The sequence below is a fragment of the Hyperolius riggenbachi genome, chromosome 1 (genome assembly GCF_040937935.1).
Source record: "Hyperolius riggenbachi isolate aHypRig1 chromosome 1, aHypRig1.pri, whole genome shotgun sequence".
NCBI lineage: Eukaryota > Metazoa > Chordata > Amphibia > Anura > Hyperoliidae > Hyperolius > Hyperolius riggenbachi.
The window spans coordinates 155,559,098-155,579,863 of NC_090646.1; the positions used below are offsets into that span (position 1 = coordinate 155,559,098).

Here is a 20,766-nt window from a genome sequence, read left to right on the forward strand (position 1 = left end):
CCCTCCCCATAATCACAGCATGATTGGGCAAAGGCAGATGCAGATACCTTCCCCCTACCACCACATTATCAAGCAGACTTTCATTCCCCTAGTATAGGTAGCCAGGTATATGTGCTCCAGTATAGGTAGCCAGTCATACGTGCTCCAGTTTAGGTAGCCAGGCATATGTGCACCATTATAGGTAGCCAGGAATATGTGCTCCACTATAGGTTGCCAGGAATATGTGCTCCACTATAGTTGCCAGGCATATCTGCTCCAGTATAGGTAGCCAGACATATCTGCTCCAGTTTAGGTAGCCAGGCATATGTGCTCCACTATAGGTAGCCAGTCATATCTACTACAGTATAGGTAGCCAGACATATCTGCTCCAATACAGGTAGCCAGGCAAATGTATGCCAGTACGGGTAGCCAGAAATGTGCGCCAGTACAGGTAGCCAGGCATGTGTATGCCAGTACATGTAGCCAGGCATGTGTGCGCCATTACAGGTAGCCAGGTGTGTGTGCGCCAGTACAGGTAGCCAGGCATGTGTATGCCAGTACATGTAGCCAGGCATGTGTGCGCCATTACAGGTAGCCAGGTGTGTGTGCGCCAGTACAGGTAGCCAGGCATGTGTGCGCCAGTACAGGTAGCCAGGCATGTGTGCACCAGTACAGGTAGCCAGGCATGTGTGTGCCAGTACAGGTAGCCAGGCATGTGTGTGCCTGTACAGGTAGCCAGGCATGTGTGCGCCAGTATAGGTAGCCAGGTAGCTCAGCTGATCTCCTCCACCACCACACTGTGATCCCCCTCGCTGGCACTACATATCAGCGGCGACCCGTAGTGAAAAGGAGAGCGGTGGCCTAATAAGAGCGTGTATATGCGCCATTGCTAGCTCACCACTCTCCTGTCCTCTGTGGGTCGTCGCTGATATGAGGTCTCCGAGCCCGGCATGCAGCGCCAGCTAGGGAGATCCCAACATGGTGGAGGAGGACGGCTGAGCGCCTGCTGTGGAGGAAGATGGGCGGGCAGGAAGGAAGAGGTGGAAGGTCTGCCCCCGGGTCTCTCTTGGCGTGCCTCTCCCATCGTCTCCTGTGACTGGCTGTGTGCTGCTCTGCATAGGGCAGAAGAGCAGCACAGTCAGACGTTAGCGCTTCATAGTAAGTGTGCGGTGCACTATTTTAAAAAGTCGGACCACGATCTACCCAGCAGTCATCGACACAATTGGCACCCGTTTTAAACAATACCAATTGCCTGGCTCTCCTGCTGATCCTCTGCCTCTGATACTTTTAAGCATAAATGGAAAGGGGAAACAAAGAGCGCTCTCTGGTGCATTAACCTTTTAATGAGTCTCTTCACGCACAAGTAAATAAAAACGTACAATGTATCACTTTTAAGAATCGCATATCACACGTTACGTGTAAGTCTCAACTCCTCCTCGTCCTCTCCAACTCCACTCGGAACGGACGCGGAAGGAAACTCCGGCAGCTGCCTTGCGCCTATTGCGTCATTACGCGTTTCGGCGTCCTACGCCTTCGTCAGATCTGACTACTAGATAGATACTTCTACTACTACTAGCAAGATACTTGCTTCTACCAGCTCTCTGCAGCCGTCCCGTGCCCTTGCAGTCTCTCACGGAGCTTCCGTTCCCCCTGCCGCAAGCTAGTTTCATTTTCGCTGGCAGGTCCTGACAGGGAGTCAGTGGTCTTCCTGCGCAGACCTGGCCACGCGTATTCTTCTTTATGTTCCCATCCTCAATATCATCCTGCACATGCGCAGGACGCTATTGCAGATGGGAATGCGAAGAAAAATACGCATGGCCAGGCCTCTCGGACCTGTCAGCGAAAACAAAACTAGTTGGGGGCGGGGGACCGGAGGCTCAGTGAGTGACTACGAGGGCACAGGATGGCTGCATGGGGGCTGGTAGAAGCCCCAGGTAAGTAAAACAGTTTTTTTTTTATTCCTGGCTTAAGTGTCCCTTTAAACATCAGGTATGCAAGTGACAGTTTCTGTCTGGGTCAGGACCAGGTCAGACTGGGTCAGACTATAGCATAACCCTCACTGGTAAGACATTACAGCCATAAAATACTTTCTTGTCAGTAAATGGCTTCCTGGAGCAGAAAAGAAATAAAAAGGGTCAATAATTCATAGACTTGAACTCTAACATACTTCAATGAAGGTGTCAGGTGAGCAGAGACAATGAAACAGTGAAAACTTAAAATCTAGATTAAAATATAAAATAAAACCGTTGAATATCTAAAAAAAAAAAAGTCATTTTTAGGAGAAGGAGGATAAATACAATTGTCTTTCTCATCAGTTTATTTTCATCTCAGATGTCCTTTAAAATGAAATAAATATGGCAGCCTCCATGTTCTTCTCACTACAGTTACCGTTTTAAGATGCTATATAAGCTGCAAACTAAATTGAAAGATACCAGTTTAACAACATTGAGTTACATAATGCCGTGTGTGGTCATGACATATTGTATAATTTTTGTACTGAAGTGCTGTTACCCAATATCATGTTTACCCTTCAACTCAACTTAGCCTTTGTAATCATTGATGGTAATTACAGTCATCATCCGAAGAATTTGCAATCAAAAATTGCCATTAGTTTTCTAATGTTTTCCATATCTAAACTAATAAGATTATCCTGAGAGACTTCCCAATAAGACCCTTTTGTATGCTGTTTCTGGGTCCAGCTATTTACCACCAGCGAGTACCTTTATATGCAAGCCGAGCCCGCCGGCAGTCCTGTGTTTGCTTTTTTTTCTGTCTGTATTTATAAAAACATTGTTTGCTTGTTTGTTTGCTTTTCATGAAGTTTTGTTTGATTTACAAAATGTCTCCCTGATTTTGCCTAACAATAACTGTTACTTTCATTATTTGCTTTTGCTAACCACAAAAGTCAGCAATTCTGCAACACACATGGTTTAGATTCCACACCACATTACAATGTCTGAATTCAAATTATTCACATGCGTTCTTAGTCAAATGGATGGACGCAAATCTGCCTTGAAAGTATGTGTCACTTGTGCACAGCTGCACGCTGAACTGACTTCTGGACATATTTCACATGTCCAGTCTTCTAGCAATGTGTAGTTTTTTTGTTTGTTTTTTCTTGTAACCTTTTAAAATGCTTTTGAGAGAAAAAGGTCTGAGATATATAAATATTTGTGTAAGCATTTGTAGACTGGCAACAGCATACAGGGTTCTAAACTTAAAGCGTTATTGTTATTATACCTAAAGTGGGCTTAAACCCAAATGAATAAAGGAAAGATACTGAGTGAATGCCTTTACTTGTAGTCCCCAAGTATTTTTTGAGCAGCAGCAGTAGCAGACTGATACTGTGACAGCATCTTCTACCATCACACTGCTTGTGATCTATGGTGATGTATCTTGATTGGTGTCTTGTTCTACCATCACACTGCTTGTGATCTGTGATGACATATCTTGGTTGGTGTCTCCTTCTACCATCACACTTTGGGCTTGATTCACTAAACCGTGATAACTCAAATATCAGAATCAGAATCAGCTTTATTCGCCAAGTATGCCAGAGGCATACCCGGAATTGTTTTTGGAGCACATGGCACGGCATTTGTACATGCATACATAGACTTGCAAACATATGGCGTAGTGAGGGCTACATAAACATGAACATTGTGAGGGGCATACAGTCAAGCGGGGGTTATATGCAGAAGGAACAGAAACACAAATTGTCATGTAAGGTACGAGTTCAGTTGGAGTACCGCCTGGGGGAAGAAGGTACTCCGGCGTCTGGAGGTTCTGGTGGGGACAGCCCTGTATCGGCGGCCCAGAGGAAGGACCTTGAAGAACCGACTGCCTGGGTGGGAGGGGTCGGACGAGATCTTGATGGCCCTCATCCTCATTCTGGCCGTGTGGAGGAGATCAAGGGGTGGCAGTGGCAGCCCGATGATCTTTTCTGCAGTGCTGATTACCCGGTGGAGTTTGTACTTGTCGCTAGCAGATGCCCCTGCATACCAGACGATGAGGGATGAGCAAAGGATGGACTCCACGGTGGCAGTGTAGAAGCTCCTGAGCAGCTCGCGTGGGATGCCAATTTTTTTCAGTTGGCGCAAGAAGAATAACCTCTGCTGAGCCTTTTTCTGGGTAGTGGAGGTGTTCTCCCCCCATTTTAGGTCCTTGGTGATGGTTGTGCCGAGGAACCGAATGCAGGGGACCCTGGAGACTTCGGTATCCCTTATGAGGACAGGATGGAGAGGGGGTGGGCGTCTCCTGAAGTCCACAACCAGTTCCACTGTCTTAGCTGCGTTGAGGACTAAGTTGTTATCTGTGCACCAATTGCAGATCCTGTCTATCTCGCTGCGGTAGGCATTTTCATTGTTGCCACTGATGAGTCCAATGATTGTCGTGTCATCCGCAAACTTGATGACCTTGACAGAGTCATCAGTTGAGGTGCAGCTGTTGGTGTACAGGGAGAACAGGAGCGGGGACAGGACACATCCTTGCGGAGCGCCTATGTTAGTAGTTCTCACCTTGGAGTAGCAGTTGCCTAGCTTGACCCACTGCGTTCTGTTGAGAAGGAAGTCTCCGATCCACCTGCAGAGGGGGGGGCGGTACTCCCAGCTGTGCAAGGTTGGTCAGCAGGATGTCAGGGCGGATGGTGTTGAAGGCGGAACTGAAGTCCAAGAACAGTAGTCTGGCGTAGGAGTTGGGCCTGTCGAGGTGCTCAGTGATGTACGCCAGGCTGATGTTGGTGGCGTCCTCCACCGACCGGTTTGCCCTGTAGGCGAATTGATGTGAGTCAAGGAGGGCGTTAGTAAAGTGCTTCAAGGAGGCAAGGACCATCCGTTCAAAGATCTTCATGATGGTGGGGGTTAGGGCCACTGGTCTGTAGTTGTTGAGGTCAGATTTACCCGTCTTCTTGGGGACTGGGATAATCGTGGACCTCTTGAAGCAGGAGGGGACCCTGCCCTCCATAAGAGATCTGTTGTATATGGAGGTGAGTACAGGGGCCAGCTGGTCTGCACATGTCCTTAGGCAGATCGATGTCACGCCATCCGGGCCTGGAGCTTTCCTGGGGTCGAGCTTGCGTAGGTGTCGTAGTACTTCCTCCTCACAGACTGCAATCAGTGCGCCACCGCCATCTCCCAGGACAGGAAGGGGGGAGTGCGCCCCATTGTCCGTTGTCGTGTCGGGCTGCTTGGGTAGCTTTTCGAACCTGCAATAAAACTCGTTGAGTTCGTCGGCCAGTTTGGTGCTGGGGGCTGCTTGTTGGTGCGGGGGCTTGAGGTTCGTAGCTGCCCTCAGCCCTTTCCATACCTCCCGTGAGTTGTTGGACTGGAGGCTCAGGCTCAGCTTGTCCGAGAAGGCCCTCTTTGCGTTTTTTAGTTCCCGATTTAAGTCATTTCTGGCAGCTCTAAACTCCTCCAGGGAACCGGACTTATGCGCCACCTCCTTCAGTTTTCTGAGCCGTCGCAGCTTGCTATTGAACCAAGGCTTGTTGTTGGGGTACACCTTGAAAGTCTTGGTTGGTATGCAGGAGTCCTCATAGAAACTGATGTAGGAGGTGACATTCTCTGCCCATTCCTCCAGGGAGGGAGCTGCCAGAGCTGCCCAGTCCGTGCAGTCAAAGCATGCCTGAAGCTCCAGCTTTGCCTCCTCTGTCCACTTTTTGTTTGTCCTGACGATGGGCTTGGTGGTGTTAAGGTGCCTTCTGTAGGTGGGGATCAGATGGATTAGGCTGTGATCGGAGTTCCCCAGAGCAGCGCCTGGGGCAGCCTTGCACGCGTTCTTGTGGACGGTGTAACAGTGGTCAAGGGTGCGATCATTCCTGGAGGGGCAAGTGACATGTTGCTTGTACCTTGGCAATTCTTGATTCAGGTTTGCGTGGTTGAAGTCTCCAAGTATGATTAGGAGTGCCCCTGGGTGCAAGGTTTCCCACCGGGAGATGCAGTCGCTCAGTGTGCTCAGGGCCTGCTTTGCATTGGCATCGGGAGGAATGTAAACACAGACAAGAACAAAGGATGTGATCTCCCTGGGCGAGTATTGTGGCCTGCAGATGACGGCTAGGATCTCGACATCAGGGGAGCAGCTAATGCTGAGAATGGAGTTGTCAGTGCACCATGCAGAGTTTATGTAGAAACATATCCCGCCACCCCGCTTTTTCCCCGAGAGGGAGGAATCGCGGTCGGCACGGAGGAGGTTGTAGCCTGGCACCAGCAGGAGGTTGTCGGGGATGCCATCGTTCAACCAGGTCTCAGTGAAGCAGAGAACTGGGGTGTTCCTGCCGATCGCGGGTTTGCTGTCGAGGAGTAGGAGCAGCTCGTCCACCTTGTTGGGGAGAGAGCAGACATTCGCTAGCAGGATGGCGGGGATGGGGGAGCGGTGCCCTTTCTTTTTGAGTCGTACCAGGGCACCTGCCCTGCACCCCCTGTGGCGCCGCTTCCTCGGGGCACTGCTAGTCAGGTGGTCAAAGTGGGAGCTCACTGTGTCACGCAGGGATCTGCCACTGACCGTATCGCAGGGGGCACTCGTTTCCCAGTATAGTAGGGCCTCTCTTGACAGGACTCTAGGCTGTGGGGGCCCGGGGTGGAATACCTGCCCTCCGCCTGGGCCTGGTGGGGGAGGCCTAGTGCAAGAGGCCACGAGCTGGCTGCCCCAGCGTGTAGGTTCAGTGTGTTGCTGGCCCTGTGGGAGCTGGTGCTGGTACTGATGCTGGGTCAGTGGTGTAGCTGGCGTTGTGGGAGCTGGCGCTGGTACTGGTTCCGTGGTGTTACTGGCACTGAGGGAGCTGGAGCTGGTACTGGTGGTGTTACTGGCCCTGAGGGAGCTGGAGCTGGTACTGGTACAGTGGTGTTGCTGGCACTGTGGGAGCTGATGCAGGTGCTAGCACTGGTGCTGGCCTTGTGAATATTGGTTGGGTCGGGTGCCCAGAATATGTAGGCAGGGGTATATATACCCAGGGTCTGTTAGTCCAAGATATGTGTCCCAGTATGTGTAGGCAGGGATCAGCAGGTCTGAGAGGCCAGGCCGGAGAGGAGCAGGTCGTGGGTGCAGGCCAGGCCTAGCCACGTGCGGCTAGAGAGAGGGCGTGCGGCGGGGAGACGTACCTTGGACCTGGCCCGGCCAGGACGCGTGCCGAGATGCTTCCGGAGACCCGAGGGTGGCCGTGGGGGTCCTCAGAAGGGAGCTGCGGCTGGAGGCGGATGAGGAGCATCAGCAGTGGCAGGCGGGTGGTGAGCACAGAGCCAGCCAGAGCAGCCTAGGCAGCTGAATCCGAGTGGCAGCGGGAGCTGAGGCCCGGCACGGATTGGCGCGGTCATGGATCCTGGGCACGGTCCTGGGTTGAGTGGACCTGGGGGCCAGCATTCTGTGTGGGCAGCAGTGGCCGGAGCCGCATCTGCGGCGGAGGGCTGGATGGCGGCGGAGGCAGAAGGCCGGATCGAGGCGGCAGAGGGGCCTGAGAGCGGAGCTGGCAGTGATCTTAGCGGGCGGCGGTGGCCGTGACCGGAGCCGCGTCTGGGTGGAGGCGGAAGCGTTGGGCCCGAGTGGCAGAAGAGGTGGTTCCGTGTCGAGGCGGCAGAGGGGCCTGTGAGCGGAGCTAGCAGCGATCGGTGCAGGCGACGGTAGCCGGGTCTGGAGCCGCGTCTGCAGCGGAGGTCTGAGTGGAGGCGGAAGCGGTGGACCCGAGTGGCAGAAGAGGTGGTCGAGGCAGCCGGGGGGCCTGGGAGCGGAGCGGTCAGCGTGGAAGTCGGCGGAGGTGTCAGTGTTCTCCCGGGAGGGGAATCGTCAGGAGCCGCAGCCAGAGTAGCAGCAGCCGGGAGCGGGTGTCCGTGTCTCGGGGACAGAGTGTGCTGCCCTCAGAGCACAGGTACAGATACAGGGTACCGATACTAAACTAAGCTGCACGTTGAGACTGTCTTACGAATTGTCTAATACTAACTAAAACTAACTAAAACTATCTAATATCACACCTTATCAAAGATATCACACCTTATCAAAGATATCACACCTTATCAAAGTGTTCACACCTTATCAGAGTAGCATAGCAAGCGCTATGAACCCACAGGGGCTCAGGGCAGGACGAGTGCCTTTGCCAATTAGCAGGCATAAGTTCATAGCGCTTGCTATTCTACTCTGATAAGGTGTGTTGACTTTGATAAGGTGTGCTTTCGTTGATAAGGTGTGATATTTGAGTTATCACGGCTTAGTGAATTAACCTCCTTGGCGGTAACCCCGTGTGTGACACGGGGTAAGCCGCCGGAGGGTGCCGCTCAGGCCCTGCTGGGCCGATTTACTTAATTTTTTTTTTTGCTGGACGCAGCTAGCACTTTGCTAGCTGCGCCAGCACCCCGATCGCCGCCGCCGCGCGCCCGATCGCCGCTATCCGGTGCGGCGCGCGCCCCCCCCCCCCCCCCAGACCCTGAGCGCTGCCTGGCCAATCAGTGCCAGGCAGCGCCGAGGGGTGGATCGGGTCTCCCAATGACGTCCCGACGTCGCTGACGTCGGTGACGTCATCCCGCCCCGTCGCCATGGCGACGGGGGAAGCCCTCCAGGAAATCCCGTTCTTTGAACGGGATTTCCTGATCGCCTATCGCCGGAGGCGATCGGCGGGGCTGGGGGGATGCCGCTGAGCAGCGGCTATCATGTAGCGAGCCCTCGGCTCGCTACATGATAAAAAAATGTTTAAAAAAAACTGTTGCGCTTCCCCCTGGCGGTATTTTTCATACCGCCAAGGGGGTTAAGCCCCTTGTGTGATCTATATAGACATATCTTGGTTGACACGTCTTGTTCTACCATCTTCCTGCTCATGATCATTGGAGACATATCTTGGTCAGCACTTCTTGTTCTACCATCACACTTCTCATGATTTATGACGGAATGACTTGGTTGGTATCTCGTTCTACCATCCCACTGCTCATGATCTTTGGAGACGTATCTTGATTGGTGTCTCATTCTACCATCATACTTCTCGTGATCTATGGAGGCGTATCGTGATTGGTGTCTCGTTCTACCATCAGACTCTTCCTGATCTTCTTATTAAAGAGAATTATGTGGAATGTGAGCTTTATACAGAGAGTAGGCATTATTCATGCTGTATTATTGGTCCTCATGCAATAGCTAAAAAGAACAAGAATGAACCAGAATATCTATGGTGAAGAAAAATATCCCTACATTGTAAAAGGAAAAATAAACTCACTCCGAGATTCTCTTCTTAGTGCCAATGAAACAGTGGAATCTTTATTATACTTGATCAAGGGCTTTTCCCTATGCCAGCATACAAAGGTAGCAAGTCAATCCGCAAGCCTCACTGACAAAGAAAAAGCGACAGTCCTTTTTCCTACAGTCCCTTTTATACTCCGGTTAATATAGTCCTCCTTTTAGACAGTCTCTTTCTGCCAGTCCAATCATCACTAGCAAGTGGCAGCTTGCACCTCCTGACTGGGTGGGTCCACTGTGTCTTTCAAGATGACCTTAGTAGGATTCCTTGTAGGATAAGTTTCGTTTTACCCTCAGGCGGTGGCTGACTTTAGATAACTTTCTGTTCCTTAGTATGACATCAGAGAAAGCCAGCCCTGGAATCTGGTTTAGCCTGCCTCCTTAAAGAGAACCAGAGATGAAGCAACCTCATGTATTTTACCTTATAAATCAGTGGGAACATGACAGTAAACACCTAATCTGCTCTTTGTTACATTGTTCTCTGTTTAATTTGCCTGTTATCACCTCTAAGATAAGAATCCCGACTAAGCAGTCGGTCTGGCTTTGCTACAGAATAATTATAGCTGAGACTGTGTTCTTTGCTGTCTTCAAGTCCAAGCCTGCCCCCTGCTGGCTTTGCTCAGGAATCATTATAGCTGAGTCATTATAGCAAAGCCAGACTCAATGCTCAGTCCGGGATTCTTATCTCAGCTAGATAACAGACACTTTTAGCAGTGAGGATGGAACAGAGAGCATGGTAAGTGTTTTCTCTAATGTTCCCACTGATTTCTATGGTAAAATACACAAGGGTGCTTCGTCTCTGGTTCACTTTAATGGATTCTCCTTTGTCCTCTGGAAAGTGGAATGTCACTGTAAGGATATAAGAAAGCTTGGCACAGTAACTGAGCTCCATATTCATATTCATTTGGTTACATTATGATAATTCTTAAAACAATGCTATAATCATATTCTCTAGCACTCTCAGAGCTATTCTTTCAGCAGCAAAGAAGTATAAAAGGTATACACACAATTAATTGTAAAACCTTAATTCATTCTTTCCACAACACCTACTTAGTCTTGGAATCTGAACTTTGTGCATTCAGGGGAGCTTTGAGGTGATGCTACTTTATAAAAACACTTAGGAGGTGAAGGGGAAGGACTTTCGCTCAGAAAGCAGTAGCTCATTGGTTAATCCTTTTCACAAACAACACAGGCGGCATATTAAGCATCAACTGATGAATCAATATCTTGGCAATAGCTGCTGATATAAAAGTAAACACATCAAATCGGCTGTGCAGCCGAAATCTTGCTCTTATTCTATTAAGTTAGCCAATAAACTGTATCATCCTGATTCAAAACATCTTGCTTTACTCTAATGCTACTACACTACTATACTATAATCATATATCCTTGTTTATAGTGATCTCTTTTTCATATTTGTACAAACTTTCGTTATGTATTTTAGTATGTTGTATTCACCTTCTGCTTGTGCGATTTTATACTAATACATCATGTGTATGCAAGTAAGAATATCTATAGTATGAAGTGAGTTCACGTTATGTTATCTTTCTTCAGCTTTTAGGTTTACTTTAGGAATAAAAATATTTATGTCTTAAAAAAGGCAACAGGTTCAAATCAACTTGCAATGTCATTTCCAATGAGTGCTAGCCACAGTCACGAAGAGCCTTATTATTTATGATGCTGTAATATTTCTAGCAGAAGTGACTGAACATTTCCTTGCTTGCCATGTTTCCAGCAGTGTCATTACAAAATATGACAGACATTATTAACTTCATACTGGCGAGTGGACGTGTGCCAAGAAAATAAGCATGTTGGCCTTATAGCACTTGCTAGGATGGGAAAGAGAGAGGAAACTACTACTATTTCCACCAAAAGTATCAGAATCAGGAAGGCAATTTTTCAGTGTGCGGAGATTCATGTCTTGCAATGAAAACACTGGCTTGTAACACTCGTTTTTGTTTGTAGGAAAATAACATCTGGAATGTACAAACAGCCACGGTAATTTTACAGTGTTTTAAAATAGTGTGGCTTGTATAATGACTTGGCAAGACCTACGCTGTTGAACACGTTTTGGGCATAGCTTGAATTCTCGCCATCTACATAGACAACTGTGACGGGCGGTAATTCCGGTCATGTGTAGCAAAGTTGTGAAGCCATCTTTGTGGTTGTTTATAGCAAGGAAATTCTTTATATGGAGAAATATGTGACTTTCCGACCAACAGTTCCATCCCCTCTGGGCTGGATTCTTTCACGGACTTACAGCTTGTAAGATGAGTTTACCACATGATGACATGGGTCAGTAGCGCACTTTTTTTTGTCTTGTAGGGTATTACGTCTGTGGCTGTCAGTAAGCAATCTAAATATTGGCAGGTCTGTTTTATCCAATTATTTCCCACCTGTCAATCATCAGCTCAAGTGAACACACAGATCCTAACGATTATGGACAATTTCCAAAGTTATATTCACATTTCTTTGGCCACCACTCGCATAACCCGAATAGCCCACATCTGCAGAAACAGTGTTTTTATCAGATCCCATAATGGTGATCACTTGTGTGCCTGTTACCAAAACTCCTTTGGATTAGCTCGGTTTGAATAATCCCTCAATATTTTAGGTTTAAGTTTAAGTTTCTAGCCATGGTGAGTGGAGGTATAGCCAACTCAGGCTCACCCATCTGATTAAGGTAAATGTAGAGTGGGGGGGGGGATAAGTTTTGTTATTTTTAAAGTTTTTCACAAATTCTCGCAGTAACAAAATCTTATTTTCATGTTTTCGGGTAAAAATATAGTTTTCCCTGCTTTTGCGCTTTTCACTGTAAAATATTGATTTCCCGTGTTTTTGTGAAAAAAAAAAAAGGTCGATCAGCCTGCAAAATTGAGTAATATACGGGCACCTTGAGTCTTTGGCTAGACACAATCATGTGATTATATTTTACTTCCTACTTGGTTTTAGCCTATGCAAGAAGCAGAATATAGACATTGGCCACCTTATCTACAAATCAGTCATGTGATAAAACCAATCACATTTTTCAAGCTAAATTTGTGTAGCATAAATCGAACAGCTTTGGTTGATGGTTCCCTGATCTACATGGTTATTCTATGGCTTCAAGGCTTCAAAATACTTGACACCTTGCTTGATTTTGATAATGCCAGATTATGTGACTCATTTCCACCTTGTAAACAATTTATGTGCATATTTTATCTTTCAGCACATACAATTCTGTAACTGTCTGATTGTTTCAAAGGATCTGGGAAGCACAAAGTCAAGTAAATACTTTTCACTTGGCCAGATTACTATGTGCTTGTAAAACGGTGTCTGCTCTGTGGTATTTGATTTCTTTGTGCAATAACTACCACTGTTTTGGAAAATGTGTGAATGGTTGGAATCTTACTCATGGTCTTGTTTCTCTTTGAAGGATCATCCCGGCAAGGAGCTGGAAGACCAACTACGAGCTGTGGCCAGCGTGGATGAACTTATGACACTGCTTTACCCCGGATCCTGGAAGATGTTCAAGTGTCAATTAAGGCAAGGAGGACAGTCCGGCTTTGATACTAGAAGAGATGATAGTATTAAATTTGCAGCTGCACATTACAATTACAATGCTGATATCTGGAAAAGTAAGTGTGTTAGAGGACAATTGAAGTGATGTCAGTCTTGCCAAGTTATTGTAGCGCAGCAGCTAATTCGTACACAATCTGGGACTTTTTCCCTTTTAAATATACATGTTATAACCCCAGTTAACTCAAGATCATGAGGGTAATGTAAAAAATAAGGAGATATTTTTTTTGTCATTAGAACCTGCATTTAACAACCATCAGTTTTGCCAGGGAAATAAGCCATGGAAGAATATTGAAATCTAAATGTTTTCAATATTAAGTCCACCTTTTTTTGTCTCTGAAGACTATTTATTAGTAATTAGAATTAACAAAAGTGACTATTCCCTAGTTAACAAAAAAAGCTAGCTTCATGATTCTAATAGAGCTCTGTCATGTAATAATGTCAGTTGAATAAATTGGCAGCCAACCTTTCTTTGCTTGCTTGAGCCTGCGGCTTCTGCTCACACACAAATTACCCTGTGAAGTTTAAAGGGATACTTAAGCCTCCTAGAAAAAAGCTTTTCACTTACCTGGGGCTTTTACCAGCCCCCTGCAGCCATCCTCTGCCCGTGCAGTCCCCCACCACGGGTTAGTTTCGTTTTCGACGACTGGGAGTTGGCGGGCCACTGCACCTGCACAGCTCTAGCCACGCGTATCCTTGCTTCCGTTCCCGCCCACAATAGCGTCCTGCACAAGACCCGCGGTGGGAGACTGGAGCACGTGCAGAGGACAGCTGCAGAGTGCTGGTAGAAGCCCCAGGTAAGTAAAACTCTTTTTTTACCAGGCTAAAGTATCACTTTAAAGTGTACCTTAAAGGGATACTGTAGGGGGGTCCGGGGAAAATGAGCTGAACTTACCCGGGGCTTCAAATGGTCCCCCGCAGGCATCCTGTGTTGGCGCAGCCACTCACCGATGCTCTGGCCCCGCCTCCAGTTCACTTCTGGAATTTCTGACTTTAAAGTCAGAAAACCACTGCGCCTGCACGCCCGTGTCCTCGCTCCCGCTGATGTCACCAGGAGTGTACTGCGCAGACACAGCTGTGCGCTCTTTATGACATCAGCGGGATCGAGGACACGGCAACGCTGGCGCAGTGGTTTTCAGACTTTAAAGTCTGAAATTCCAGAAGTGAACCGGAGGCGGGGCCGGAGCATTGGTGAGTGGCTGCGCCAACACAGGATGTCTGCGGGGGACCGTTAGAAGCCCCGGGTAAGTTCAACTCATTTTCCCCCGACCCCCCTACAGTATCCCTTTAAGTGTCCCCAAAAAATTTAGTTTTACTCACCTGGGACTTACCTCAGCCCCCTGCAGCTGATCGGTGCCCACGACGAGTCGCTCTGATGCTCCGGGTCCCGCCGGCGGCCACTTCCGGTTCCGCCGTCAGGCTGGGGAACGCGGCTGATACTACACGTTCCCAGCCAAAATAGCACCCCTATGCGGCCATATGTCCGCATACGGGTGCCTATGCGGACATATGGCCGCATAGGGGTGCTCTTTTGGCTGGGAACACATAGTATCAGCCGCGTTCCCCAGCCTGACGGGTCCTGACTGCGAAACCGGAAGTGGCCGCCCGCGGGACCCGGACCATCAGAGCGACTCGTCGTGGGCACCGATCAGCTGCAGGGGGCTGAGGTAAGCCCCAGATGAGTAAAACTCAATTTTTTGGGACACTTAAGGTACACTTTAAAGCAAACAGGGTGCAGCAGATTGGGCACTGCAGCTTAGGCTGTGTACTGTGAGCTGTGACAGGGTGATGTGTGTGCAAACAGAAACCACAAGCTACAATGAGGAAAGAAAATTAGGTTGCAGATGATCTTCCATCAACAAAAAATATTCAGTTGGCTCTATCTTACTCATTCTGACTGCACCACATGTTTTATTTTGGCTGTTGCAGGATTTAGGCTACCTTTCATATGATGGGGAGTTTCATTGACCAATATGGCAGCTTATGAGGTCAACTCGCTTTACTTTACTCTAAGTAGCCTACAGTTCATTTTAATATGTAATTTTTACTTCTTAATTTGTATTGTTGGGTTAGTGATTTAATTGTTTTAACACTCCTTTGCTTTGCTGTGCCTTGTTGCAGCAGGATACTTGCTTTGTGCCCCACTCGATATTAGATCCAATCTTAACAGAGATCTAAGCTAATACGCCTGTATAGTACAAAGTTATGAAGCATCACTCTACTGCCGCTTCTGCCTGCACCTGCCCCTATCCTACTGTCCACTCATTAGCTATTAAAACATTGAATCATCAAATCTAAAATCAAGAAGTTTTAAACCAGGATGATACCATTTATGTGACCTATGGAAAATGTCTTATATTGTGTCTCTGCCCCTCCATCTTTAAAGGGGAGACACTTTACATATAACCAACACACGTGGTAGGGGTCTGAGGTTTCTCATTGTACCTAGGGGACATTTAACCCAAAGGAAATTGTAGTTTTATCAAAAGCAAGTTCCGGTAATGAAAGGTTCTGTGCACTAGAACAGTGTTTCTCAACATTATTTTTGTATGCATCCCTTTATCAAAGCCTGTGCCCATCAAGTACCTTCTAATGTATTCCAATGTATGTAAAATTATCTCAAGTACTCCTTGTACCCCTGAACACTAATATAGTTATGAGCAGTACACCCAAATTGTGTAAAAATGATTTCTAGGCAGTCACCAGGGGCCATATGCAATTCACCTTTTCACCTGAGTTTTCTCCTAGGAGATAATTTTTCATCTTCTATTTAAATTAACTTTTTAGCACTTTGAAATTGAAAAAGTGCCAAAAAGTAGGTGAAAAAGTACTATCAAAATTATTTTGAGTATTTGTTTGCTTGCTGGTGGTGTAAAAGGCAATTTATTTACAAGTTGTGAAAATATCACCTAGGAGAAAACGCAAGTGAAAAAGTGAATTGCATATGGTCCCAGTTGTCTTTAAATAAGTAACGTAAATCACTTACCATACCTGAAGTTGTTTATATAATATAGGTGAAACTTGAAAAATTAGAATATCATGCAAAAGTTCATTTATGTCATTAATTCTGAACTAGACTTAGAGACATTTAAAAGCTCGGGAACCCTTTGCAGGTGTTTTGGATCAATTAGCTGATTAGAGTCTGACACTTTGAGCCTAGAATATTAACCACGTCACCCCTGAGGGTACTTTTACCCCTTGAACACCAGAGCAATTTTCACCTTTCAGCGCTCCTTCCATTCATTCATCTATAACTTTATTATTACTTATCACAATGAAATGAACTACGTCTTGTTATTTTCGCCACCAATTAGGCTTTCTTTAGGTGGGACATTATGCCAAGAATTATTTTATTCTAAATGTGTTTTAATGGGAAAATAGGAAAAAATGTGGGAAAAAAATTATAATTTTTCCGTTTTCGGCCATTATAGTTTTTAAATAATGCATGCTACTGTAAATAAAACCCATGAAATGTATTTGACCATTTGTCCCAGTTATAAAACCGTTTAAATTATGTCCCTATCACAATGTTTGGCGACAATATTTTATTTGGAAATAAAGGTGCATTTTTTTCAGTTTTGCATCCCTCCCTAATTACAAGCCCGTAGTTTATAAAGTAACAGTGTTATACCCTCTTGACATAAATATTTTAAAAGTTCAGTCCCTAAGGTAACTATTTATGTTTTTTTTTTTTTATTGTACTTTTTTTTTTTTTAATTACAAAAAAAAAATGGGGAGTGTGGGAGGTAATGAGTTAATTTATTGTGTAAAACTAATGTATTTGTATATGTAAAATGCTTTAGGGTGTAGTTTTACTATTTGGCCACAAGATGGCCACAGTTAGTTTGTTTACATTGACCTGTAAGCGTCCGGAAGGACGCTTACAGGAAACACTACGAGGCTGGGAGAATCACAATGATCGCGCTGTTTCTCAAAGAAGCAGCAGATCATTGTGGGGGCTTAGATCAACGAACGGGAATAGATTTTCCCATTCATTGATCTCCAGGCAAGCGGGCGGCGCAGCGGTGGTAGCGCGGAAGGTACGGATTTCTCTGTCCCTTGGTTTTTTAGGGGGGAAAAAAGGGACAGAGAAATCCGTACCGCGGGGGGTAAAGTAGTTAAACCTTTTTACAATATTCTAATGGTCTGCGATTTTGATTTTGGGGTTCTCATAAGCTGTAAGATATAATCACCCAAATTATAATTAGGCTTGAAATATGTTGCTTTGCATTTAATGAGCCTATTTCACACATTAGTTTCACATTTTAAGTTAAGTAACTGATATAAGTAAATTTTGCACGATATTCTAATTTTTCGAGTTTCACATGTAATGTATCATTTTAAAATTAAAACATTGCTAAATTTAATTAAATTCACCAAGCCCAAGTACCCCGTGAACCTTCCAGATCCCGATGTACCACCTGGGGTACATGTACCTAGATGCTACAGCATCCTATCAGAATGCTGTGAATTGTCTTCCACAGTTCGGGCAACTGCATTTTGCAGTTTAGTTTCACTCTATTGTAGACGTCTGGTAGTCTTTTCTGACGTTAGTATCTTTTGTTTATAGTTTTTAAGTGAAAATTCATTGTTGATTTTGTGCTAATTTTTCAAACCAAGCTTTAAAGCTGCATTACCGTCTGGAGCAATAAATGAGAGAGATCTATATTAGAAAACACTGCATGCTGAGAAATGTTTTACCTCTTACCTGTGTTTTAGGGTGTATGTTGCCTGCAGTTTGTTCTCCTGTCACCATGGAAACCTGTTGCCCACTACAGGAATTAGAGAGGCTTTGGGAACCAAGCTCAACTTTTGGTCTGCTGGTCTCCACCCCGCCATGCATGCAGCTGAGGGCCCATGGCTTTACAAATGCATTCCACTGAGGAGATTGGGACAGCATCCTGGGTTCCCTAATGTTAAATAAGTGAATCACAAGTATATCAACAAGTGACTTGCAAGTATATCAGCCTATTGGGAGCAGAAATAAAGGTAGAGGGCATTTATTGTAATCCATTTATTATACCAGACGGCAATGCTGCTTTCAGGTTGAATGATAATTGTTTCCTTCCAATAAAACTGTGTAAACGTACCAATACTGCATTTTAGTTCAAAAATATTGCTTGGCATAATAGTAACCCTGAGCTGAGTAAAACATGGAGGGGTGCATCACTGATTCCCTTTTAAAAAGGTTACTTGTTTTGCTTTTCTTATGATGGCTTTCTAAATCACAGGCCCAAAACAGTATATTGCACAGAAATAAAATAGAGTGTAAATATCTGGTGGAATGCACTTCCAAACAAAAAGGAAGTTCGGAACCACACAATATTACAATAAGTCAGCGCTCAATGGCTTTAAAAAGTTCTTAAGAAAGACTGTAATCAGTCCATACACAACTACAAACTTGTAGAAGTAAAACAGAACGAACTCTACCCTGTGTGTAGGCCACCCAGTGGGCTAAATTCTGCTGCCTTCCCCATACCATCCAGGTCCCAGCCACACATCCTGTCTCCGTGTCCCACATGCTTGAGCGGAACTTCGCCCACCGGGTGGCCTACGCACTGGGTAGAGCATGTTAAAACTCTGAGCTCTGTTTTACTTCTACAAGTTTGTAAGTGTGCTGTCTTTTTATTAATTAATTTTAACTACGACTTTATGCTATGGTGGTTCCTGGTATGTTTTACTTGAGGTGATTTGGTATAAGAAGGCTGACACTGAGGAGCAGACTGGGAAGGATCCTGTTGAGGCAGGGGGCGGCCAGATGACCCCATAAGCTCTGCAGACCTTATCTAACAGAAGGTCAATCCTAAGGGTGAGTTTCCACTGCTTGGGGTGTGTTGATGGTGAACCATACCAAAAGGTGAACCATACCAAAGTGTCTTTTGCATCACTCCAGCCAGGATAATCGTTTGAGGTTGCTACACAATGTTTGGGCAGATAATGGCAAGAACTTTTTAAAACCATTTAGCGCTGACTTATTGTAATATTGTGTAGATCATCACTTTTAACTTCATTGGTTGCATCCATGTTTCAGATGTGGGACTCAGGCTCTGGCATGCATGAAAGATTAGGATTAGGCAAAATTTCTTACAAAGATTTCTGTTTTACATGTTAGAGAGACTGGTGCTTCCATAGGGCAAACTGGGCAATTGTCCAGGGCCCCTGTACCGGATGCTGGGCAACCACCCTAAGGGTCCTTTTACACTATATCAGTTGCTGTCAGTTGTAATTAAAAGGACAACTGATATACAGTCCAGTGTACATGTTTTCCAATTGCCTCTTTCACACTATACACTGAAAAACTGCTATGTAGAAAAAAATGCATTAAAACGCAATGCATAGCAACCCATTAAAATGAATTATGTGTAAAAGGGCTGTAAGTGTTTACTGGTCCCTGGGGAATGCCTGCAGAGAATTCGGCAACCGAGTGATTAACCTGTCCAGTCAACACACACCTCCATCAGTCTGCATGCTCACTGTCTTCATACTTGTTGCCGCATCTCTCAGTTATGGGACAATATTCTCTACAAGGGCCACAGAGACCACTATACACCAGGAGGGTTAGGAGGCCTAAGGGGTATGCTAGCTGGCTCTGGGGCCTCTGTTGGGGAAAAAAAACAAAGGAGCCAAATGCCGCTTATGGGGAACAGACAGAAAAAAATTGGTTCCAAAGGCCACTTCTGGGGGTGGGATTGTTAGGGGGTTCCCATGCCATTGTTGCCCAGGGCCCCAGTGAGCCTAGAACCAGGCCAGTGTGTTAAAAATTGTAAATTTTCACATGAAATGGAAGAAAAAAGTGAATTTCATGCAAATTTAATACACGGCTAGCAACTTCCTCCATTGCTTTCTTTGTAAAAAGTATGCAAATTCTAACATTTCACATTAAGAATAATTGTGAAGTATATTTACAATTCAGGCACAAACTAGTGCAGCATGTAAAAAAATGCAAAACACAAACCAAAATTTGCCTGCAGAGTGGCAGCAGAGCGTTGTTCATCACCTGCTCCTGGCGCCGATACAGGTTCTCTCCACTTCCTGTTCCATTTACAAGTGCCATGCAAGCAGCCAATGACCTTGCAGCTTCCGTCCCTGTCACACAACTGAAGCCGCATGGTGATTGGCTGGCTGCAAAGAACTTGCAAACTGTACAGGGAGAGAATAGGGTGCTGTATCACTGCCGGGAGCAGTTAATGTATAAGGCTCTGCTGCATTATTTACAGTACTGGATTCCCATAGCTTCGGGCCTTCCCCCCCACCACCACCAACTTACCCTCCTGGAGATTAGAAGGAGGGACCCAGCTGACAAATTTCAATGGAGGGGCCAGGCCCAGAGTAAGATAAGGCCTGTACCCACCTTGTGACGATTTTGTCCGCAATTCTTTCAATGACCGGCGATTGTTTGAGTGACGAGTGATTGTTTCCACAATCTCACAATGTGGGTACAGGCGAGCAATGCTTTGTTACACGTGGTGATAACGACCGTCACAGTGGATCGGATCTTTAAGATCCCTGACGATCCCCGCACAAAGTCCTGTGATCATTTTAACTCTCGTTTGCACGCCTCCTGTTTTGTCGCGTGTACCCGCGGGGAGGAAGATGGGGAACCTCATTAGTCGGAAGACGCCGCTGTGAGGTTCCCGATCCACCATCATGTGGGTATTCAGCTTTAGGCCCTGCCATTGAACTAAGTGAGTACTTAGCTTCTCGGGAATGCACCTGCCCTTATCTTAGAAAAAGACCTAGACTTACTCCAGTGCTACAAATAGGCATGGCATTTAAATAGTAACTGAAAATGTCTGTTAATGATACACAGTATGTAATTCTATTTTCCTTTAAAACATGTGCTATTGCCTGGTAATACATTTGACAACTCAATTTACCTCTTTGAAAATTATCTCCCAGGAGATATAAACTTACGATTTTTGTCAAATGATTTGTTTGCAACATGCTCCCTGGCAAATTCCTGTCCTCCTGGCAACCGAGGGATTAACAGGAGATCAAACCAGACACAAGCACTGCATGACGACCTTA

The 20,766-nt window shown here is 46.0% G+C and overlaps 1 protein-coding gene across 1 annotated transcript in view; it reads left to right on the forward strand.

The window, feature by feature from the left end:
* The window catches only part of VEGFC (vascular endothelial growth factor C), a 198,984-nt gene that overhangs the window by 122,715 nt on the left and 55,503 nt on the right, over positions 1-20,766 (forward strand). Inside the window, exon 2 of the mRNA XM_068278768.1 lies at positions 12,596-12,797. Within this exon, the coding sequence (XP_068134869.1) occupies positions 12,596-12,797 (202 nt within the window). The remainder of the gene's footprint in view (positions 1-12,595; positions 12,798-20,766) is intronic.